The sequence below is a fragment of the Tamandua tetradactyla genome, chromosome 15, assembly GCF_023851605.1.
Source record: "Tamandua tetradactyla isolate mTamTet1 chromosome 15, mTamTet1.pri, whole genome shotgun sequence".
Lineage (NCBI taxonomy): Eukaryota > Metazoa > Chordata > Mammalia > Pilosa > Myrmecophagidae > Tamandua > Tamandua tetradactyla.
The window spans coordinates 81,020,427-81,045,569 of NC_135341.1; the positions used below are offsets into that span (position 1 = coordinate 81,020,427).

The 25,143-nt window shown below is 43.5% G+C and overlaps 1 protein-coding gene across 1 annotated transcript; it reads right to left on the reverse strand.

Moving 5' to 3' along the window:
• Positions 1 to 1,752: 1,752 nt before the first annotated feature.
• On the reverse strand, positions 1,753 to 21,485 carry LOC143656874 (uncharacterized). Its single transcript, XM_077128636.1, has 6 exons — positions 21,308 to 21,485; positions 20,323 to 21,149; positions 8,819 to 8,881; positions 3,899 to 4,052; positions 3,412 to 3,496; positions 1,753 to 2,130 (listed from the first exon to the last, which is right to left on the reverse strand). Exons 1-5 carry the CDS (start codon positions 21,483 to 21,485, stop codon positions 3,492 to 3,494), a joined length of 1,227 nt encoding a protein of 408 aa, XP_076984751.1. The 3' UTR covers positions 1,753 to 2,130; positions 3,412 to 3,491.
• Between the last annotated feature and the right edge of the window lie 3,658 nt (positions 21,486 to 25,143).

Sequence of the window (25,143 nt, forward strand, 5' to 3'; positions counted from 1 at the left end):
TTTAAGTCTTGCAGTTGGACATAGACCAGAATGGGGGAAGGCCCTCGCCTCAAATGAAGCCTGGATTACGAAGGGCCAACCAGGTGGAAGGATAACGTATTTTAAATGAAGAGTTTTAATTTAGCGGTGGCAATGAGTAGATACTGAAGTTTAAATATGTGTGGCTGTACACAACTCAGTTTTAACTTATGAGGTGATCCCTTTTTTCCGGAGAAAGGATTTTGCTCACTTAGAAACAAAAGGCTGGAACGTTACAAATACATTTTAAATTTGTTGAATTAAAAATGACATATAGAGACCTCAGGGTCTCATCTTCTTGGAAAGGTGCCCTCCCAATAAACGGTTAATCTGTAAATGGGTAAAAAAGCCTGAAATATGTTGGATTTTTTTGTGTCTATCTTTACTGAATGTGATTTATTTTTAGCCAGATAGGATGAGTGACACCGGATGTCTGTGTGTGGAATTAAAAAGTATAAGAATTGTACTTTTTTTCCTTTTCTCTGTTCATTAGAGAATTTGCAGTTTTACAGAAGAATCATGCATGAAATACTGAGTTCCCATATACCACCCTACTATTCACACCTTGCATTAATGGGGTACTTTGTTATAACTCATGAAAAAACATTTTTATAATTGTGCTATTAGCTATACATTTTCATTAGGATGCACTGTTGTGTTACGTTTTTTTTTAATTTTTAAATTTCTTTTACACGGGCAGGCCCCGGGAATTGAACCTGGGGTCTCCAGCATGGCATTCAAGAACTCTGCCACTGCGCCACCGTTGCCCACCCTAAACTTTGCTTTTAAATTTCTATTCTAGTAGCCTATATCCAATGTAAAATTTCCCTCTTTTAACCACATTCAAATATGTACCAGGCAATTTTAAGCTTCCTGCACTCCAGTTTTCTTGCGCCCCCACTCAGCTGTCCCTCTTACGGTCATTCCCGACATCTTTTCTGCGAATTCTCAGGGACTTTTTTCAGTCTTCATCTCAGGGCTCAACAGCATTTGGCACCTGGATTAACTTTCTTATTTCCCCCCTACCTTCTGGAATACTTCTCTCTATTGAATTTAGAATAAGACTTCGAGGGAGCCGGGCTGCCGGGTGGGATGGCACAGCTCTGCAGGTCTAGAACGTAGTACATTTATGCCAACTTAACTCACATGAGACTGTGGTATAGCAAATGCCAGTTCATTAAATTTTAGCCATTACCATGCTTTCCTTTCTTACTTAAATGCAAATATAATCATGTTGGCTCCCATTTTTCATAGGCCCTACAGGATTAGGTAAAAACTGCTTAGCCTGGCATTTAAGGCCTGTACAACGTGGCCTTGAACCAACTTTCTAATCGGTTCTCTTATGTCATTCATGTACTTCCTATAGGCCATTTTCACTGAAATGTCCTTTTCTGATCTTTTCACAGGTCAAGTTCTTTTCTTAATTGAAGGTCAAGATCAAATTTCATTTTCTCTCAAAGCCTTCCCTGATCAGCCCAGCGCCTAGAGCAGGCCATAGAAATTGCTCCCCATTCTGTTAGTACGGCCCTTACCTTATTAGGTTATAACTAACCATGTACTCGGGCCTGCCTCCTCCACTGGACACTCCCTGCACCCATGCCTGCCTCCTCCACCGGACACTCCCTGCACCCAGGCCTGCCTCCTCCACTCCTTGAGGACCAGGCCCTATTTCATCCACCAAGGTTACTGAGCATTTAGCACACTGAGTAAACACAGGAATCTGAATTTGCATTTCTTGCATTTATTTCTATTTCTTTCCCAAGTTCTTATAAAAGTTGATTTTGAAAATGTCAGCCTGTCTCAGGTGTCCTTAGAGGAAAGAAGAAAGAGGCTGCTTGTTCATGTAGGGCCCGAGAAAAAGCACATCCCTGGGGCCCTGGGGCGTGACTGCTGGGGACAAGTGAGGGGCCCACACCGAGGTGAAAATACAGGGAGGAAAGACAAATGGTGAGTCAGCTGTTTCTCTCCACTTGGAAACTTCCTTTTAAGATCTCTTCCTTCAGACATGGAGACTTTTGACATTTTACGTGGAAGGCACTGCTCGCCTGCAGCTTCTCTGTGCAGGGGCTCTTTTTGTGTGCAGCGGGTGGAGGTCGGCTTCCCGATTGGGAACTGTCTCGGGTGAATAACAAGAAAGAAGAAAAGAGAGTTGGTCCATGGTTGCCCATAAGAGTTTCTTAGAGCTGCAGTGACAAATTACCACAAACTTTATAGCTTAAAACAAAAGAAATGTATTCTCTTACAGTCCTGGAGACCAGGAGTTTGATATCAGGCTGTTAGAGGGCCACATTCTCTCTGGGGTCTCTAGGAAAGAATCCTTCCTTCCCTCTTCCAGCTTCTGGTGGCCCCGGGTATTCCTTGGCTTTTGGCAGCCTCGTTCCAGCCTCTGCCTTCACCTTCGCATGGCCTCTTCCCCTGCGTGTCTCTGTCGTCACACTGGATTCTCCTCACTGGGCCCGTGTCTCTTTTTTTCTTTTAAGGACACCAGTCATGTTGGATTAGGGGCCACCCTAATTTAGTATGACTTCATCTTAACTTGATTACATGTGCAAAGACCATATTTTCAAATAAATACTGGAGGTCAGGACTTCACATCTTTTGGGGGGACACAATTCAAGCCATAACGATGGCAGGCATCCCAACACCCTGTTTCCACCTGGTCACAGCACAAGTCCGATAACCTGGATAAATATAGTAAGACACATCTTAGGAGACAAGGAGATGGACGCTTTTTCTTCCTTGAACTGTCAGTTTCTGAACCAGCCTCTCTGCTTCCGTTCCTACTCTCCACAGTGCATCCTCTGCACAGCAGCCCAACTGTTCTTTTACCTGGAATATATTCCTTTGTCTTTACAACCCAGAGCCTCCCTAGAATAGCAGAGACAGGCTGGCCTTTCTCAAGTGAGTTAAGTTGCAGTTCTTAAGCTGTGAATATGTCCTAACTCATTTTTAACAGGATGATACCTGGACTCTGAAGACAGGCTGCTGGCGTCTGGGACACCTCTGTCACATGGGAAGGTACATGGCCAGTGTCTGCTGATCCTTAGCTCCCGGGTTTCGTTGCTTTCAGCGTCTGGCTTCAGTGGCTTCCTCTTTGAGCTTCTGAGGGTCCTTTGTTAGCTTCTCCGGGGCTTTTTTCTCTGTAAGCTTCCCTTTGTTCTGTTTTATTTTTTAATATGGGCAGGCACGGGGAATTGAACCCGGGCCTCCAGCATGGCAGGTGAGAACTCTGCCTGCTGAGCCACTGTGGCCCGCCCCCTATGTACAAATCTTGATCATATACCTGTGTATTAAGCCATCACTTTGTGAAATGAAACCAATATGCAGAATTTTGGCCACTATACCTTTGTAGGTCTCTATCATCTCACTGTAAAGAGGTCTTAATCATCTTACCATATCCTCTCTCTCCTAGTGGCCGCCAGTCTCCACTTTCTAGCAGCTTTGAGCTGTCAGCTATTTGAATGCTGAGGTCCTCAAACTGAAAGTGAAGGAAAACAGTTGAACCAAAATTCTATACACTTAGGGGCGCACAGAACTAAACAGGGTGAGACACTATGAGTGACTCTAGACTAAAGAGATTGATCTTGCAATTCCTTAGCAGAAAGCAGTCTCAAACAAAACAAAACAAAAATAATAGAAAAATTTGAACTATATTAGGCAATTGGATAGCTTGCATTAATGTTGTATTGTTATTATGAAACCACTTTCTTCTCAGATAAAAATAAAAGTAATTGTTCATTTTGTTGGGAATCTAGATCTTTAGCATAAGAGAAAAAGAAGTACAATTACAGGAACACTGTGCTATTAGACCTAGATTGGAAGAGTCAACATTAACTCGTGCTTTTAAAAGAACAAAATCAGTTAAATTTAAAACACATACCCTTTGTAACTCTGTCTGTTGAAATGGCCCAGGAGCATGTGACACCACAATGTACTTTGGCTTCTACATCCTGGAGTCTGATACTCTTTTGCCCCTGAAAGCACATTGGGAGAAATGGCTGACTCATGATTTGGGCTGAAAGTTCAAGGTGAGCCTGAAAAACATGTTGGACACTTTGAGAGGCAGTGAGGTCAAAAGGGAACAGGGGCCAGTTTGAAAGGGGCCCCTGCTGGCTGAAATTGAGACAACGTGAGTATCAAAGTAGAGCGCTGGCTGTGGGGAATAGGCAGACAGTTAATCTGAAAGGTCATGAGTCCAAAATGACACGCAAAAAGGAGCAAAAGTTTACATCAAGGAAGGTGAATTTAAAAAATAGAATGTATTTTCGATGAGTCTTTTTAATAGAATAATGTTATTATTATGGAAGCTAATAAACACGAATACATCAGTCAGAAGGTATTTTATGACTCAGATGGGAAAGAAGTTGAATGACCCCATAAATTGTGACCCTGAGTCAGACAATGTCACACAAAATATCAAAATTCAATTGGGGTAACAAAATGAAAGGACAAACCAAGACTGGGAGAAACTACTTGCAAAACACATATCTGACAAATGATTTGTGTCCAAAATAGACAAAGAGTTCTTAAAATTCAATAATAAAACAAAAAATCCATTAAAAAACAGATTTGGACAGAAACCTCACCACAAGTACATATAGATGCAAATAAGCACATGAAAAGACACTCAACATCATGTCATTAGGAAATTGCAAATTGAAACAACAATGAGGCACCACTGCACACCTACTAGAACTGACTGCATGCAAAAAACTGTAAACACCAAATGCTGGCAAGGATGTGGAGAAATATAGACTTTCATTCATTGCTGGTGGGAATGCAAAATTGTATGATGCCTTTGGATGAATTTGGCAGTTTCTTACAATGCTAAACATAGACTTACCATATAATCTAATAGTCACACTCTTAAGTATTTACCCAACTGTGTTGAAAACTTATGTTCACACAAAGACCTCCTTCGAGATGTCCTTCGACAGCTGAATGAATAAACTGTGCTACATCCATACTAAGGAATATGCTCAGTGATAAAAAGAAATGACCTATCAAGTCATTAAAGGACCTGGGGAAGAAACTTAAATGCATATTGCTGAGGTAAAGAAGCCAGTCTGAAAAGGCTGTATACTCTGTGACTCCAACAATATGCCATTCTGAAGATGAGCAGTTGCCAGTGGCTGGGGGTGGGGTGGGGGGAGGGATGAAATGGAGCGCCGGGAGTTTACAGGGTGGTGGAACAATTCCTCATGATACTGTAATTGTGGATCCATGGCATCATGCATTGTCAAAATGGGAACGATAGACTTTAGCTACTGATAATGTATTCATACTGGTTCATCAATTGTAACAAATGTACCACATTAACGCAAGATGTTAATAACGGGAAATTATGGATGGGGAGAAGGATATATTGAACTCTGTGCTCTCTGCTCATTTTTAATGTAAACCTAAAATAGTTCTAAGAAGTTAAAAAAATTGAATCGGGATATTTTTTATTATACCCCTGTATGAAGAGAACCTGTAAAATTAATGGTTAAATACTGGGGTTTGATGGATGCTGGCCAGTGGTCAGTCCCTTCATTTCTCCCTGCACATAGTTCCTGAGTAAATAGCAAAAGCTCTGTTGAAAAATTTTTTTGAGTCTGTGGTCTGATTTCCACAACACTGATGAAAAAGTATTTTCCAATGAGTAAATCAACAGAAACCGCATAATAATCCCTACAAAGATGACAAATTGGACAGTGGGTGCCATCAGTTCAAAGAGTGCTTCAGCATTTCACTTTAGTCAAAACACACCCACACTTGCACATGCACCGACACATACAAATGCGAAGAACTTGAAATGCTCTGAAAACCTGCAGTTCTTCTGTAAAGGAAGCTCTTTAGAGTCTTTTTCAAACTTGACAACAATCCGAAAAAATGTATGTGACATTGCCAATATCTGTTTGTGAAAATGAGCGGAACTTTTCTAAACTATCCATAAGAAAGAGCACATTTTGATCAACTACGCTAGAGGAAAAATCAGATTACCTTCCTCTTGTCTCTCAAGACAGGGCCACTACAAAACTGACCTATAGAGAGGTACTCACCAGAATGTGAGAAACGGAGTAGTACAAAGGCATGTCAAGCAGTTTGACATGTTGTGATTTACTTTCTGATTTCTAACTAAATCTTCACTTTTGTGTCTAATTCTGTATTCAAACTTTGTATTATTTTTCATAAAGAGGTGTCAAGTTGTTCATGCTTCAGGGGCCCACCAAACCTGGAATCAATCCTGCAGGATTGTCTTCAGTAGCAAATCAGCTCTGCAGCTCTCTATCTGGACTGTGACCGTTTGTCCCTGTGGCCACCTGCTGTCTTCTTCCCTAGGTGCAGGCTGGATCTGTTCTCTCTTAGCAATTCACAGACCCTGAGCTCCCTGACTTTCCCAGCTCCAGGAATCATCAGTTATCAACTCCTGAATCTGAGTCTCTTGGTTCACATTCTTTTGGAAGAGGGTCTGCTTAAGCCAGCGCATGGGTTGGGAGTCCAACCTCGGTCAAAACAATTTTGACCATGGAGCCAGGGTCCTATGAGAAAGCCAAGGGCCAGGGCCCACCACATGATGAGAGTGGTTAGAACCCACCAATGTGTCTCCAGCAGGAACCACCAAAGCCCTCTGGCTGAGGGTGGAGGCTGTCTTGAGTGGAAAGCATTGCAGCCCCCTGGGCCCAGCACCTCTTGGCTGTGGTTGTCTCCTTTCTGGGGCCCTGCAGGCTGGCAGGGGGTTGAGCAGCAGCTCAGGGACGGTGGGCAGACCCAATTATGGCTGGGGCCCCCAAGCTGGCAGCAGCACCCTGGACAACAGGTGGTGGTGAAGGGAAGGGAGTCTGGTGGTGTCATCAGCGGGTGAGGTGCTTCAGAAGAAGTATGGGTAGAACTTGTGGTTGGGGCCAGCTTCGTGGGCCTGTGGCCAGTGCAGTAGCACCGGGCCTCATGCTCAAATGGGCCCCACACTTGGGGTCTCATGTTGAGAGATTCTTAGTAATTTCATCTTGGAACCTGTGCTTTGTAAGAGCATCTGATGGGCAATAGGGTGTGTGCCGGGGACCGCTGGGGCTCGCATTCGGCTGCCTCCCCCAGGTGGGTCTGCCTCATGCCCTGGCACCCTGGGACTGTCCAGTCGCCCTGCCCCTACTCCCGCTTCATGTCTCCTGCTGCGTCTGCCCAGCAGGGACTGGGGTACCCTTGCAGGGAGGGTTGGGATCAGGTCCACCATCCTGTGAGGCCTTGAGTCATGGTGCGGGGTGAGTCTTTCATCCACTCCCTAGTCAGGTATGGAGGGAGTCCCAGCATGGAGGTTTAAAGATCCTTGGGGGAGTCAACCCTTTGCTGTGGGTTGGGGTGCTGGGCCTCTAGGAAGGGCAGATACCTGCTTGACCTCCCCAGATGAGGTGCAGCTCCGGCCAGCCCTGGGGCAGGGGCCGCAGACTCCCCGAGTGTCTGCACTTGCCTGTGCCTGGGGGATCCTCTTTGGCTCCTTCCAAGCTTCCTGAGTCTGAACTGTGTTTACCTCTTCTGGCCTGCTAGAGGGACTCTCTGGGGACAAGCCATGAAAGGGAATTGTATAGTTCTGGTCATTTGGCACATGAACTAAATGTTTTGATATTTGCATTTAAAATTGGCATTGCATAATATAAAGTTCAACAGTAAAATTCATAACAATAATTTAAATGTTTAATTTTTTTTTATTTAGAATGACATGAAACACCAAACTAAAAACACTAGAGACTGCGGAAGAAAGGAAAAAGCTTTACACCTTTAACTGCAGTATACGTTTTCCTGCTTTGTGCACAAGGGGTCTGGCATTTTCATGTTGCACTAAGTTCCCCAGATTACACAGTTAGCCCTGCCTGTGGTCAGTGTGTGTGGCCAATGAAGAGGATGGAGGAGATAAGACTCTGAGTCTGGGGAATGTCAGAGACGGGGAAGGTAAATGGGCCATACTTGGAGGCGAGGATGACACATTTGTTGGGATGTGTTGGGTTGGGGGTGACGGCAGTAGGAGTAGCACTTTTCAACACAGGGTGGAACAGTATGTGTAGTGCAAGGTAAGAGAATAGAGAATTGAGGTTGATCTGAGGTCCATGTGTTCTCTCTTTCCATCCTTGGAGTATTCTAGAACCTGAGGGAGCTGTTTGTTAGCATCTTAAAAAAAATTTTTTTTAAAACAGTTTTTATTATGAAATATAACATATATACAAAATAGCAATAAATTTTAGAGTACATTTTAGCAAGTAGTTATGGAACAGATATCAAAGTTTGGTATGGGTTACACCATTTCAACAATTTCAGGTATTTCCTTCTAGTCGCTCCAAGACACTGGAGACTAAAGAGAAATATCAATATAATGATTCACTGGTCATATTCACTTGTTAAATCCTATCTTCTCTGTTATAACTTCTCCTTCTCCTCCCATCCTTCTCCCAGTCTTTAGAGGTATTTAGGCTATGCCCATTCTAACTTTTTCATGTTGAAAAGGGTGTCAACAATATAAGGTAGGGGAATGGACCTGGTTGATGTTCTTGGAGTGACTAGCACCTCTGGGTTTCAGGGTTTGTCAGCATCTTGTACTGCTCAGAGAAGAGGCTGTGGGTTGGGCAGGAGGGCTGTTTTCAATATAGGGGCTGAGGGTCCCACTGCATGGAGCTTGGGAGGGCTGGAGTGATAATGAGTGGAGAGGTGGCAGTTTACTCCCTCTAGATGCATGGAAGTAGGAAGGAATCAAGGGGAGAAAATCAAGAGTGGCCGGAGTAGCAGATTCCAGCCTCTGGTGCATGCCAAGGTTATTTTGAGAATGACTCACTTGAGAAGATGACTGGGCCTTTCGCTCTACCACTTGAAGAATTCCCTGGGGTGATTTTGGTATCTGCCATTGAAAAAATAAAAAAGAAAGGAAAAATAAAACTGGGTTATTTGGAAGCATGGCTAGGGTTCATTCAGCTGGAGGCTGCTGCTGTTTAGAAATACGTTTTGATCCTAGTATAGTTGGTCCCTTGCTGTATGAGCTTGGATATACCATTGACCCAACTCTCACATTCAGTTTCTGCCACAACAAACAGAGGAGCTTGTACTATATGGTCCTTGAGGGTCCTCTGGCTCTTCCTGACCTGCCCAGAAGAGTGGACACCTCTCATGAGAGCTGATGTAGGATGGATGAGCTTAGCATCCTGGAGAACCTCAGTGCCAGAGGCAGTGGAGCAGAGGGACCAAGGGCTTTGCCCAGCTACAGCCTCCTTTGAGTTTTGACTCTTCCTTGGGCAAGTCACTTAACCTCTTTGAGCTTCAACTCCTCACCTAGAAAACAGAACTAATAGCCAGTACTTCCCGTGTTGGGATGGGTAGAGAAGTAGATGAGATACAGTATTTAAAGTTCTTACTGCAGTGGCTGGTGCATGGTGGTCCTTGATGATTCCAGTCTGCCAAGTCTCTTGCTGACTGGGCAGATGCTCTGCCTCTAAATGGGGTGTGGGCACTGGGGTGTGTGTGTGTGTGTGTGTGTGGTTATATGGGTTGCACCTGTGCTAAGCAAATGCAGTTCCTGAGGCATCTGTGTTGCCTCTCTGGGCCTAGATTTCCTATCTGCAACAGTGGGTAGTGCTCAGTCCCCCTCCACCTGCCCCTTACCTTGGTTGTTGGAGTTTCAGGCCTTGGCTGCCCAGTGAAGGCCAGGCTGGGACGATAGTGTAGCCACAAGACAGGATAGGAGCCTGATGAGCCATGGTCACTCAGAGCCTACTGAGACTGTAGAAGTGGAGGGAGAGTTTGACTATGTGGTATCTGCATTTGCATGGGTTTTTATCCCTAAGTCCTGAGTCCCCTCTTAGGTTCCTTATTGTGTGGGAAGAAGGGCTTCCTATGGCTCATGTGGGAATAAGGGTGAGCTTACCCCTTATTCCCCTTCTTGATGGAAGACTGGATCCATGTACTGAATGAAGAGGTTGGGTGTCCTATCCAGTGAACTAGAGCTACAAAACTCTAGGAGTAAAAAATTTCCATTTTTATCTTTTTTGGTTTTTTTTTGGGTGCATGGTCCGGGAATCGAACTTGGGTCTTCTGGAATCATCAAGGACCAGATAGGATAGCAAGCATCCTATCACTGCATTTTTATAATTTCCAAGTACAATTCAGAGCTTTAATTTCATTCACAATGTTGTGTTACCATCACCACCACCTATTACCAAAACTTTTCCATCATTCCAAACAGAAACTTTGTACCAATTAAGTATTAACTCCCATTCTCCCTGGTAACCTGTACGCTAATTCCCAATTTTTATGAATTTGAATTTTCTAATTATCTCATATTAATAAGACCATGCAATATTTGTCCTTTTGTGTCTGGCTTATTTCACACAACATAATGTCTTCAAAGCTCTTCCATGTTGTAACATCACGTATCAGAACTTCATTACTCTTTTCAGCCAAATACTATTCCATTGTATGTATATACCACGTTTAGTTTATCCATTATTCTGTGTTTGGATATAGGATTGCTTACACTTTTGACAATTATGAATGATGTTGCTATGAACATCAGTGTGCAAATATTTGTTCAAATCCCTACTTTCAATTCTTTTGGGTATATACCCATAATTGGGATTATTGAGTCATATGGTAATTCCATATTAAACTTTCTTTTACACAGAAGCGCTACCATCCCCATCAAGAATATATGAGGGTTTCTGGACTTCCTGGAAGATGGCGGCTTAGTAAGACGCGTGGATCTTAGTTTCTTCTCCAGGACACCTACTAGGGGAGTAGAAACGATACAGAAAGTGCCCAAAGCCACAACAGAGATAAAAAAGACAGCGTACCCCATCCTGGAACGGCTGGCTGGCTGAGAGAAGCAGCTCGGGTGAGATCGCCGAGGCGCGCGGGCCTTACCGGGCGGGGTGGCAAGCGGCCGGAGTTACTCCCTTCCCCCTTCCCGGGCCGGCTGGGAGAATTGGAGAGGCGGTCCCCTGAAACCAAGGTGGCTGGCGCCCACACCACGCGCAGCCCCCGGACCAACTGAGAGAATTGGATCGGAAACCCCCAGGACGCGGAGAACGGTGACGGGTGGGGGAGGCCCCTTCCAAACCCGTGACTCCCGGGGAACGTGCACTCTCTCGGGCGGGCCGCTGCCGCTGGCGCCCTCCCGCCACGCTTGTTGCCCAGGGCCGACTAGGAAATTCGGACGGGCTCTTTCCCTGGCTGCGGCGACCAGCAACCCTCCCTGCGTTCGGACCCCGGGCCAGCTCAAGCCGTTTCGGCTAGCGAACCCCCAGGACGGCGAGAGTTTTCCAAAGTTTAAGGTCCCACAGCACCTTTTACTGGTGGGACCCGCAGACAAACGTGTGCCACGAGCGCCACCTACTGGGCAGGATAAGAAAAACAGAACCCAGAGATTTCACAGAAAAATATTACAACCTTGCTGGGTCCAACACCAAGAGAAATCTGAATAAATGCCCAGACGCCAGCAGCAGAAGACAACTGTCCACGCTCAAAAGATTGAGAATATGGCTCAGTCAAAGGAACAAACCAATAGCTCAAATGAGACACAAGAGCTGAGACAACTAATGCTGAATATACGAACAGAAATGGAAAACCTCTTCAAAAATGAAATCGATAAATTGAGGGAGGACATGAAGAGGACATGGGCTGAACATAAAGAAGAAATAGAAAAACTGAAAAAGCAAATCACAGAACTTATGGAAGTGAAGGACAAAGTAGAAAAGATAGAAAAAACAATGGATACCTACAATGATAGATTCAAAGAGACAGAAGATAGAATTAGTGATTTGGAGGATGGAACATCTGAATTCCAAAAAGAAACAGAAACTATCGGGAAAAGAATGGAAAAATTTGAACAGGGTATCAGGGAACTCAAGGACAATATGAACCGCACAAATATACGTGTTGTGGGTGTCCCAGAAGGAGAAGAGAAGGGAAAAGGAGGAGAAAAACTAATGGAAGAAATTTTCACTGAAAATTTCCCAACTCTTATGAAAGACCTAAAATTACAGATCCAAGAAGTGCAGCGCACCCCAAAGAGATTAGACCCAAATAGGCGTTCTCCAAGACACTTACTAGTTAGAATGTCAGAGGTCAAAGAGAAAGAGAGGATCTTGAAAGCAGCAAGAGAAAAACAATCCATCACATACAAGGGAAACCCAATAAGACTATGTGTAGATTTCTCAGCAGAAACCAGGGAGGCTAGAAGACAGTGGGATGATATATTTAAATTACTAAAAGAGAAAAACTGCCAACCAAGACTCCTATATCCAGCAAAATTGTCCTTCAAAAATGAGGGAGAAATTAAAACATTCTGAGACAAAAAGTCACTGAGAGAATTTGTGACCAAGAGACCAGCTCTGCAAGAAATACTAAAGGGAGCACTAGAATCAGAACCAAAAAGACAGAAGAGAGAGGTATGGAGAAGAGTGTAGAAAGAAGGAAAGTCAGATATGATATATATATAATACAAAAGGCAAAATGGTAGAGGAAAATATTATCCAAACAGTAATAACACTAAATGTTAATGGATTGAATTCCCCAATCAAAAGACATAGATTGGCAGAATGGATTAAAAAACAGGATCCTTCTATATGCTGTCTACAGGAAACACATCTTAGACCCAAAGATAAACATAGGTTGAAAGTGAAAGGTTGGGAAAAGATATTTCATGCAAATAACAACCAGAAAATAGCAGGAGTGGCTATACTAATATCCAACAAGTTAGACTTCAAATATAAAACAGTTAAAAGAGACAAAGAAGGACACTATATACTAATAAAAGGAACAATTAAACAAGAAGACATAACAATCATAAATATTTATGCACCGAACCAGAATGCCCCAAAATACGTGAGGAATACACTGCAAACACTGAAAAGGGAAATAGACACAAATACCATAATAGTTGGAGACTTCATCCCCACTCTCATCAATGGACAAAACATCTAGACAGAGGATCAATAAAGAAAAATAGAGAATCTGAATATTACTATAAATGAGCTAGACTTAACAGACATTTATAGGACATTACATCCCACAACAGCAGGATACACCTTTTTCTCAAGTGCTCATGGATCATTCTCAAAGATAGACCATATGCTGGGTCACAAAGCAAGTCTTAACAAATTTAAAAAGATTGAAATCATACACAACACTTTCTCGGATCATAAAGGAATGAAGTTGGAAATCAATAATAGGCAGAATGCCAGAAAATTCACAAATACCTGGAGGCTCAACAACACACTCTTAAACAACGAGTGGGTCAAAAAAGAAATTGCAAGAGAAATTAGTAAATACCTCGAGGCGAATGAAAATGAAAACACAACATATCAAAACTTATGGGATGCAGCAAAGGCAGTGCTAAGAGGGAAATTTATTGCCCTAAATGCCTATATCAGAAAAGAAGAAAAGGCAAAAATGCAGGAATTAACTGTTCAATTGGAAGAACTGGAGAAAGAACAGCAAACTAATCCCAAAGCAAGCAAAAGGAAAGAAATAACAAAGATCAGAGCAGAAATAAATGAAATTGAAAACATGAAAACAATAGAGAAAATCAATAAGACCAGAAGTTGGTTCTATGAGAAAATCAATAAGATTGATGGGCCCCTATCAAGATTGACAAAAAGAAGAAGAGAGAGGATGCAAATAAATAAGATCAGAAATGGAAGAGGAGACATAACTACTGACCTCACAGAAATAAAGGAGGTAATAACAGGATACTATGAACAACTTTACGCTAATAAATACAACAATTTAGAGGAAATGGACGGGTTCCTGGAAAGACATGAACAACCAACTTTGACTCAAGAAGACATAGATGACCTCAACAAACCAATCACAAGTAAAGAAATTGAATTAGTCATTCAAAAGCTTCCTAAAAAGAAAAGTCCAGAACCAGATGGCTTCACATGTGAATTCTACCAAACGTTCCAGAAAGAATTAGTACCAACTCTCTTCAAACTCTTCAAAAAAATCGAAGTGGAGGGAAAACTACCTAATTCATTCTATGAAGCCAACATCACCCTCATACCAAAACCAGGCAAAGATATTACAAAAAAAGAAAACTACAGACCAATCTCTCTAATGAATACAGATGCAAAAATCCTCAATAAAATTCTAGCAAATCGTATCCAACAACACATTAAAAGAATTATACATCATGACCAAGTAGGATTCATCCCAGGTATGCAAGGATGGTTCAACATAAGAAAATCAATTAATGTAATACACCATATCAACAAATCAAAGCAGAAAAATCACATGATCATCTCAATTGATGCAGAGAAGGCATTCGACAAGATTCAACATCCTTTCCTGTTGAAAACACTTCAAAAGATAGGAATACAAGGGAACTTCCTTAAAATGATAGAGGGAATATATGAAAAACCCACAGCTAATATCATCCTCAATGGGGAAAAATTGAAAACTTTCCCCCTAAGATCAGGAACAAGACAAGGATGTCCACTATCACCACTATTATTCAACATTGTGTTGGAGGTTCTAGCCAGAGCAATTAGACAAGAAAAAGAAATACAAGGCATCAAAATTGGAAAGGAAGAAGTAAAACTATCACTGTTTGCAGACGATATGATACTATACGTCGAAAACCCGGAAAAATCCACAACAAAACTACTAGAGCTAATAAATGAGTACAGCAAAGTAGCAGGTTACAAGATCAACATTCAAAAATCTGTAGCATTTCTATACACTAGTAATGAACAAGCTGAGGGGGAAATCAAGAAACGAATCCCATTTACAATTGCAACTAAAAGAATAAAATACCTAGGAATAAATTTAACTAAAGAGACAAAAAACCTATATAAAGAAAACTACAAAAAACCGCTAAAAGAAATCACAGAAGACCTAAATAGATGGAAGGGCATACCGTGTTCATGGATTGGAAGACTAAATATAGTTAAGATGTCAATCCTACCTAAATTGATTTACAGATTCAATGCAATACCAATCAAAATCCCAACAACTTATTTTTCAGAAATAGAAAAACCAATAAGCAAATTTATCTGGAAGGGCAGGGTGCCCCGAATTGCTAAAAACATCTTGAGGAAAAAAAACGAAGCTGGAGGTCTCGCGCTGCCTGACTTTAAGGCATATTATGAAGCCACAGTGGTCAAAACAGCATGGTATTGGCATAAAGATAGATATATCGACCAATGGAATCGAATAGAGTGCTCAGATATAGACCCTCTCATCTATGGACATTTGATCTTTGATAAGGCAGTCAAGCCAACTCACCTGGGACAGAGCAGTCTCTTCAATAAATGGTGCCTAGAGAACTGGATATCCATATGCAAAAGAATGAAAGAAGACCCATCTCTCACACCCTATACAAAAGTTAACTCAAAATGGATCAAAGATCTAAACATTAGGTCTAAGACCATAAAACAGTTAGAGGAAAATGTTGGGAGATATCTTATGGATCTTACAACTGGAGGCGGTTTTATGGACCTTAAACCTAAAGCAAGAGCACTGAAGAAGGAAATAAATAAATAAATGGGAACTCCTCAAAATTAAACACTTTTGTGCATCAAAGAACTTCATCAAGAAAGTAGAAAGACAGCCTTCACAATGGGAGACAATATTTGGAAATGATATATCAGATAAAGGTCTAGTATCCAGAATTTATAAAGAGATTGTTCATCTCAACAACAAAAAGACAGCCAACCCAATTACAAAATGGGAAAAAGACTTGAACAGACACCTCTCAGAAGAGGAAATACGGATGGCCAAGAGGCACATGAAGAGATGCTCAATGTCCCTGGCCATTAGAGAAATGCAAATCAAAACCACAATGAGATATCATCTCACACCCACCAGAATGGCCATTATCAACAAAACAGAAAATGACAAGTGCTGGAGAGGATGCGGAGAAAGAGGCACACTTATCCACTGTTGGTGGGAATGTCAAAGGGTGCAACCACTGTGGAAGGCAGTTTGGCGGTTCCTCAAAAAGCTGAATATAGAATTGCCATACGACCCAGCAATACCATTGCTAGGTATCTACTCAAAGGACTTAAGGGCAAAGACACAAACGGACATTTGCACACCAATGTTTATAGCAGCATTATTTACAATTGCAAAGAGATGGAAACAGCCAAAATCTCCATCAACAGAAGAGTGGCTAAACAAACTGTGGTATATACATACGATGGAGTATTATGCAGCTTTAAGACAAGATAAACTTATGAACCATGTAATAACATGGATGGACCTAGAGAATATTATGCTGAGTGAATCCAGCCAAAAACTAAAGGACAAATACTGTATGGTCCCACTGATGTGAACGGACATTCGAGAATAAACTTGAAATATGTCATTGGTAACAGAGTTCAGCAGGAGTTAGAAACAGGGTAAGACAATGGGTAATTGAAGCTGAAGGGATACAGACTGTGGAACAGGACTAGATACAAAAACTCAAAAATGGACAGCACAATAATACCTAATTGTAAAGTAATCATGTTAAAACACTGAATGAAGCTGCATCTGAGCTATAGGTTTTTGTTTTGTTTTGTGTTGTTTTGTTTTGATTTTACTATTATTACTTTTATTTTTTTCTCTATATTAACATTCTATATCTTTTTCGGTTATGTTGCTAGTTCTTCTAAACCAATGCAAATGTACTAAGAAATGATGATCATGCATCTATATGATGATGTTAAGAATTAATGATTGCATATGTAGAATGGTATGATCTCTAAATGTTGGGTTAATTTCTTTTTTTCCGTTAATTAAAAAAAAAAAAGAGAAGGGATAATTGGAGCTGAAGGGATACAGACTGTACAACGGGACTGGATATAAAAACTCAGAAATGGACAGCACAATACTACCCAATTGTAATGCAATTATGTTAAAACACTGAATGAAGCTGCATGTGAGGTATAGGTTTTTTGTTTTTGTTTTTTTTGTTTTTTTTCTTTCTATTATTGGTTTAATTCTTATTCTGTTGTCTTTTTATTTCTTTTTCTAAATCGATGCAAATGTACTAAGAAATGATGAATATGCAACTATGTGATGTTATTAAGAATTACTGATTGTACATGTAGATTGGAATGATTTCTAATTGTTTTGTTAATTCTTTTTTTAATTAATAAAAAAAAATTGATAGAAAAAAAAGAATATATGAGGGTTTCTATTTCTCCACATCTTTACCAACACTTGTTATTTTCCATTCTTTAAAAAATAATAGTCATTTTAGTGGGTATGAGACAGTATTTATTTGTGTTTTCCAATGGCTAATGATGTTGAGCATATTTTCATGTGTTTACTGTCCATATATATATTTTCTTTGGACATCTTTGTTTTTTGGGTATTTGTATATCTTCTTTCATCCTTGACCCATTAAAATTTGTGTGTGTGTGTGTGTGTGTATGCTGTTAATTTGTAGGAATTCTTTCTATAGTCTGGATATGAAACCTTTACCAGATATATGCTTTCCAAATATTTTCTACCATTATCTTGGTTGTCTTTTCACTTTTTGAATAATGTTCTTTGATGCTCAAAGTTTTTAATTTTGATGGAGTTCAATTTATATGTTTTTTTGCTGTTGTTATTTGTGCTTTTGGTGTAAAGTCTAGGAATCCACTACCTAATAATATAGCTTGAAGAGCTTTCCTTATGCTTTCTTGTAGGAATTTTATAGTTTTAGTCTTTATAGTTAGGTCTCTGATCCATTTTCAGTTAATTTTTGCATACAGTATGAATGAAGTAGGGGCCTACTTTCATTCTTTTTCATGTTGGGTGGACTTGGCACTTGTAAAAAATCAATTGGCCATGAATTAGAGGGAGATAAGGCTTCTTCTGTCTCCAGCAGGTGGGCTTTCTTATCACGGAGAACTACGTGGTCAGCTTCTCTCTCTCTCTCTCTCTCTCTCTCTCTCTCTCTCCCTCCTCCTTTCACCTGCTGCCATTATAGACCCATTTGAAATTAGACTTTAAAGGGAAGAGGGGAAAGGGAGCTCAGAAAAGTTATTACTCGACTGGAACAACTGAAAGCTGTTTATGAGCTCTCTGGCCCTGGCTGAGGTTTAACGTTGATTCTTTCTTATATGGGCACTTTTGTGGTTTTTGTGTGCTTTCCCAATATCTCAGACCACAACTCCTGTGATAGAGGCAATGAATTTTATTTTTTCACTTGCAGCTTTCCGCCTCACCCTCTGGTTTTCTCATGGTTACTCAATACAAGGTGTCTCTAAGTCCTATTATCCTTTTAGATCAATGTCTTGGGCAAGATTTTAAAACTTTTAGATCAATATCTTAAAACTCTTCATGGTATCCCTCTTTCCACATGACCCATATTGAGTCCATGGGAAACCCTCCTGCACCTTTTACCTGCCATCACAGATGAGTGTGGTGACTTCCCGTACACTGCCTTCCACTCTGTATTCACAGACCCCTTGGCCAACTTAAAGAGAGCAGCTCACACAATCTCTGTTTCCCAATGCCAGGGAGGACATTTTAAGCTCTCTACATCAGACCACCAGACTTAGAGTTAAGAAACAAACTCCCCTCTTTCTACCTTTTCCCTGGGGGCAGGGACTTAGAGCACTCTAATAACTATCTCCAAAGACATCTTCTTCAAAAATCCTCTGCAATGTCCAACAATCTAGTCTTTTTCATATCCTTGCAGTGGGTAATGGGTTTGGTTTTTGAATATTCCTTTTAATTTTAACAACATGATGTACATGTTTAGAAAGGTAAGGAGGAAACAGAATCCTTGCAATGAAGCAGGGGATAATTAAACAATTACAAATAGTTATGAAAAAGATTTCTGTGGGGTAAATAAAAACTATAAAAGGCAGAATAAACAAAGGGCTAGACTGGCTGAAGGGAGATAAGTGAGGTAAAATAGATAGAGAAAAAACATCACGTCAAACAACACTGAAAGAGAAAGAAATGTAAAATATGGAGAAGAGATTGAGAAGTTCCAACACACATTCAAGAAGAGTTCCTGAATGAGAAAAGTCATGAGAACAGGGGAGAGGAAATCTTTGGGGAATTAATCGCCAAAATATTTCCATAATTTAAATAAAATTCCAGTTCAGAAAAGTACAGACTGTGATGAGGGTAAAGTAGTGAGAAACCAGACAACCTCTCCTGAAGGAATGTGCCTCCCTGGAAACACTAGCTAGAGATCCCGCATCAGTGACGCTGTGGGGCCATATACTTTTTACTTCCTTATCAAAGAAAAAACCTGGGTCATGAGTATCTTCCGTTTTCTTGAGTTTAGGATGTGAGAATAGAGAACGTGTGACTGCAGCCCCCACAACTTTCTACTATTCTGTCTATCTCCATAAAGCTGATTAAGCAGGTCTTTTTCTGAACTCTGTTATGTGTTGTTTCCTTCCGGATTCTTTACTCTGTCTGAGACAGGATATGTGAAATGTCACCAGCGTGTGGGATCACCCCACCTCACACATCTTTTACCCTAGATGTCTCCTCCACCACCTATTTGGGAAGGAACTTCAGGGAAATCGTTGCAGTGGAATCAGAGAAGAAACATGTCACATTCTTAAATTTTAGGCTAAAAAGCCTCATTCCAGATAGATAGAAAAGATTGAGCAGATCATGTATTGCAGGTTTTTCCTTTCTCCCCAGACTAGGCAGAGCTGAAAAGGCAGAAGAGGGGAGATGAAGAAGAAGTAAAAGAAAAATAATCAGGGTCCTCAAGAAGGGAGGTTCCTCAAGCCCTTCCCTGGGGGTTAGATATAAAATGTGGGGGTGTTACAAAACTCTCCAGATAAAGTTTGGGGACTCAGGAACAGAGGTGTTAGTGACAAAGTTTCATCTGAAGACGTGGGGAGCAGATACCTCCTCTTGGAACTGTTGCAGGAGGTAAGCCCCTAAACCTAGAAGCCAGAGGAAGGAAAAGCAATCATGCGAATTGACTGAATTAAACAAAATGCCTGCTTTTACCTAGAAATTGCTATTATGACATTTTCTGTTGTCAGGAGGCATGGAGACTCCCCAAAACAGGTAAACGTGAATTATGGAACAACAACAAAAGTTATAGCAAGTACACGTAAGTTACACTGCTTGAAAATGTGTACATATATAAAAATGTATATGTTTTCAATTCCAACTACTGCTGCAACGATTATCATTGCACACTTATTTGAGTACATATAAGCCATAACCCCCAAATTTAATTGCTGAGTCGGAGATTACGTGCACTTTGAAGTCTGATTGTCAATTGTGTTCCTCTGTTCCCTTTTCTCTATGACCTGGCTTTACCCCGAGATAGAATGAAAGAGTTATGACTTCAATTTCCTCCTCTCCTTGCCGAGTTAAGACACTTACAGACGCAGCGTGGGATTCCCGATCACCAGAGATCTGGTGCAAAGTAAAAACCTGCTTCTCCCTCGGTCCTCCTCGTCGGTCCTCGGAAGTCTGCGGATAGGTGGCGCGTTCGGCTCTCCGAGGAGCCGCCGCAGCCGGAGGTAGTTCCCCGCGCGGCCGCAGGGGGTCGCCGTCGGTCTCGGCTGGGCGCGCGCCTGGAGTCCGGGGCGGCCTGGGCGTCCTCTCACGCGCGGTAACGAGTGTCCGAGTGCCGGGCACTTTCTTTGGGAAGGACTCGGAACCGCAGGCGTTTGCGTGCGACGCCGAGGGAGCAAGGCGCTGCCGATAACGCCATCGCCCGCTACTGGAGCCGCTCACCGCAGGCCCGGGCGCCTCCCGGCTCACGTACGGATCGTCTGGGAGGCGAGGCCGCGCGGCCCTCGGCGCCGCCCGGGGACCTGAGTCCGGTGATTTGCGAGGCTCGGCAGAGACGGCCGTTGCCCGGCGCCGGCGACAGGATGGGCAGCGGCGCTGGCGGACGCCTCTTGTCAGCCGGAAGGGCGGCCACCCCCGGCTTACTCTGGCCTGGGAATCGAGGCCGGACTGGAGGGCGCGCCGGGCCAGGCCCCACGTGGACACGCTCTCCAGCCCCCGGCCTTGTGCACAGGACCGAAGAGCCGGTGGGGGCCCGGCCGGGCACTCGGGAGTGAGAGCGCGCAGGGGTTCCTGGGAAGGCCTGGGGTGGGGGGGCGCTGGTGGGAGGCCCCCTAGAGAGCTCGGAGCCCCCCACCCTCGGGCAAGGGCGGCCGATGAGTCTTTCTTCTCTTCTTTCCCTCTGTGCCGAGCCTCTGTTTATTCAGCCTGGGAGGCTGTTCTGTTTTAAGGTCCTTACTTGGCTTGAGTCACATCTCCAGCTTGGAGCACAATTCTCTGTCTTGATTTAATACTTCTACCCCGAGTCCTGACTCAGGCTGCTCAGAATCGCCCCCAAGGTCTCCCTGCCCACCCCCTCGCGGTTCCAGGCCCACAGCTGCCCGGCTGTGGGCACCAGACCGGCGTCCCTGCCCGAGCTGGTCCCGAAGAGGCAGGCCTGGTCTCAGCGGTTTCGTTCTCACGCTGGCATCGATCCGTGACTTGCTCAGTAGAGTCTCGTCTGATCCACTCGCCCTCGGAGCCCACTGCATGCCCCAGCCAAGCCCCTGCCAGACCGAGTTCTTCTCTGAGACCCTCAGACCCAGGCCCCTAGCCCAAGTTCCGCGTCTCTGCACGCAGACCTGGTCCACCTTGACAGGTCTCTGTCCTCCTCACGCCTTAGCTTCAGACCTTCAGGGCTCTGAGGTCCTCATGCCGACTGCTCAGCCCTCTCGGAGCTCTGCAGACCCAGGGGTCTCAGGCCTTGGCAGTGCCACGGGATCCTGGTCCGATCCTCCTCCCGGGCACCAGCAGTGAAGTAATTACTGGCCTTTTAGTTGCCTAGTGAAGAACAGTCACCCGAAGGACACAAGACCCGGTGGGTTAAGAGGCAGTCAGTGTAATTCCAGTTTTTGACTCACTTTGCACCTAGTTTCTTTTTTGTTGAGGGAAAGCTTTTTATTGTTGTTTCTACAAACGTCCTATGTAAAATCTCGAAAGATGAACTCTTTCTTAGTTTATTCACATGAATAGGCACGTGGTAGGCAATCTCTATCTTTGAATGAATGAATGCAGGTTTGCCTCTGCTGGTCCGCTGTGAAATGTCTGGTTCCGGCTCCACCCGCCTGGGTGAGTGGCTCGGTGGTGTGTGCCGCAGGCTCTCTCCCCTCTCACTTTCTTGCCTTCTGGTTCCCTGGACTCTCCTCCCTCATTCTGAGCACACACCTGTTCTGTGGTCTGAATGCCAGGTTCCCTGTCCTGCTCAGTGCTCTCTGCTGTTATAACGGGAGGGACATCTTTTTTTTTTTTCTCATAAAAATGCAACCATTTATTGACCTCTTCATCAGTGTTCAATGGGCAGGAAGAAAATTCTGGGGGCTACAATAAAAGATCATTAAACAGGTAAATATACTGAATATTACTGAGAACTAAAATTTTTTTTATTAATTAAAGAAAAAAAGAAATTAACACAACATTCAGAACTCATTCCGTTCTACATATGCAATCAGTAATTCTTAACATCATCACGAAGATGCATGATCATCATTTCTTAGTACATTTGCATCGATTTAGGAAAAGAACTAGCAAAACAACAGAAAAAGATATAGAATGTTAATATAGAGAAAAAATAAAAAAAATGATAATAGTAAAAAAAGACACAAACAAACAGACAAACAAGCAAAAAAAAAAACCTATAGCTCAGATGCAGCTTCATTCAGTGTTTTAACATGATTACTTTACATTTAGGTATTATTGTGCTGTCCATTTTTGAGTTTTTGTATCTAGTCCTGTTGCACAGTCTGTATGGGAGGGACATCTTGAGCCACTTTGGGTAGAAAAGTTTTCCTCTTGGGTCTGGCAAGACACATGATACTTTCTGTGTGACAACATTAAATATGCTTCCATGCTTTAGCTTCTGGGGGTAAATGATTGTGTATGTGTGTGTTTGGGGGTGGTTGCAGTTCCTGATTTATAACTATTTCATGTTCAATACCAGGTAGAAGGCCACATGAGCTTGGCTTCTCGATTGATCAGCAGTCAGTTGGGGGGTGGGATCAGCAGCCAGATATGAGAGGGGCCATGAACTGGGGATACATGCATCATAGTATAGAGAGAGCTCTGATGACTTGGACCAAGCTCCAGAAAATGTCTAAGGCTCTTTTGTAGCTTCCAGTCCTGCTCGGGACTGGTCTCTGCTGGATAAGTCAATACTGAATTCCAGAAATGGAGCTGGTGGGGTCATTAGAGTGAAAGCACATGGAAGCCAGGAGAGGGTGCTCAGAGTGGTGAGAAGGATCCTAGGGGGTTGGGGTGCAGCCCCAACAGTGTCCCCTCTGATCTCAGTGCTGCCTTTCTGCCTGTTGTTTGAAATTGGAGCCTGTCCACATGTGCCCTCCTGGGGCAAGTGTTGGGACTAGACTCGTGGCCAGCCTGTACTGAGGGGTCACGTTTGTTTTGGAGGCTTCTGACCCTCAGAGCCACATTCTTTTCCTAGTCCCCATCCTTGTGCTCAGATCCACTTTTCTGGGGCTTCCTTCCTTTTATCACCAACTCTGGGTGGGCTCGCCCAGTGCTGCAGCAGTCACAGCCAGCCCCTCAGCTGTTCCTGATGAGAAAGGAAATGAGAAATGTGTTGAGAAATCAGACTGGTGTGAGATAGAACCTGTATGATGGGCATGCACACATACAGTGAGGGCACAGGGGACGGCACTAGCCACTGAGTCCACTGCAGGCCTCGCACAGAAGGGGACGCCCAGAGGGAGGATGGGTGTCTGGCTGCGCAGTGCATTAGGGGGAGGGCAGGCTTTCACCCCCTACTTGACAGCAGGGGGCCCTGTGCTGACCCCTAGGAGGTGGCTGGGACCTGGTGCCTGGAGCTGAAAGAAGCCTGGTCACTCGCCTCTCGCTGTTCCTGCTGCCCCTGCAGCACCTGCTCTGGAGCCCAGTGTCAGGACCGCGGACACCCCTTCCCCAACCTCCAAAACAACCAACCAAGCAAACAAAAACAAGCTCCCTGCAAATTTAGGTGAAAAATGGAAGTAATCCCTCATTCGAGATGCAGCTGAGTACAAACAAGAAGCTAGGCAAAGTCTAATGTGGCATCCTCATTATAAATGGGACTTATTTTTCCAACTTTACTTTTAGTAGTAAACAAGTAACATTATTTTTTTGATAAAATGATGTAAATAAACTTGAAAACAACGCCTAAAACTATGCCATTTGCTTTACATCAGGATACCAGCCTACCATATTCCGCCATGAAGTGAGAAGGGCCCCAGTGACATTTGGCCCTAGCACTTGGTGTGACGGCGGGGGAGAAGGGTGACAGGGCCACCTCTCGGTTCCTCCTTTGGGGCTGACTCTGTGATTCTGTCCTGGGTGTCGGGGGTCTCAGCCCCTCTCTCCTGGGAGGGGTTGCAGGGCAGCTGAAGGAGGGGCCCGGGCTTGCCCTCCCCGTGGCTGCTGATGGCTGTGAATGGGCGGGTCAGGGTCCTGTGGGCTAAGGACGGCCGAGGAGGCAGTGCCATCCTGGCCTGTGCTCCACCCGACACGGGGCAGTCAACATGCCGGCCACCGTCACCTCCATGGACGCTGTTCGTGGGCCCTGGACGTGCTTGGTGGCTTCCTCACTGTTCACCATTCGAGCTTTTGCCTTTCCTGGCCCAGGGCAGTGGAGAGGTACCTTGTTGTCCTGTCACAGCCCCAACCGTCTCTCCCCACCCCCAAAGTGCCTCCTGAAGCCCTGATCCCCTGCTTAGGGGAGGGTCTTCAAAGGAAGGGCAGGAGAGTTCCACCAACGTGGTGGGGGCTCACTCTGCGGTAGACTCCTATTGGAAAAACATCAGGCTGAGCTGTCTCAGTTTCCCTAGACTGATCTATTCCTGGATATTGAAGAAGAAATGGCCCAGAGTCGGATGATAGGACTTATCTGACCCCACCTCCCCTCCTCTATTCCCTCAGCTAAAACAGCTTGCATTAAGGTCTTCCTCTATTTTGGGGGAGAAAAGTTTCACACATTTTAAAACAATAATGACAGGCAGAATCGTAACTGGCTGTATTTAACTAGTTCATTCAGCTCAGACATAATGTCCTGGAAATACTGCAGCATCACACTAAACTATGGGAAAGTGCACTCTGAAAAACCCACAAATTTGACTAATGCATGTCTGATGTTCCAGTTTTACACATCAGGGATAATATGTGGTATGG

Coding starts and splice junctions, on each gene's coding strand:
- LOC143656874 (XM_077128636.1), bottom strand. CDS start 21,485: ATGCAGTGGGCTCCGAGGGCGAGTGGATCAGACGAGACTCTACTGAGC. Junction 21,150..21,307: donor GGGCCTGGAACCGCGAGGGG/GTGGGCAGGGAG, acceptor CTGAATAAACAG/AGGCTCGGCACAGAGGGAAA. Junction 8,882..20,322: donor GGGAATCCCACGCTGCGTCT/GTAAGTGTCTTA, acceptor TTTCAATGGCAG/ATACCAAAATCACCCCAGGG.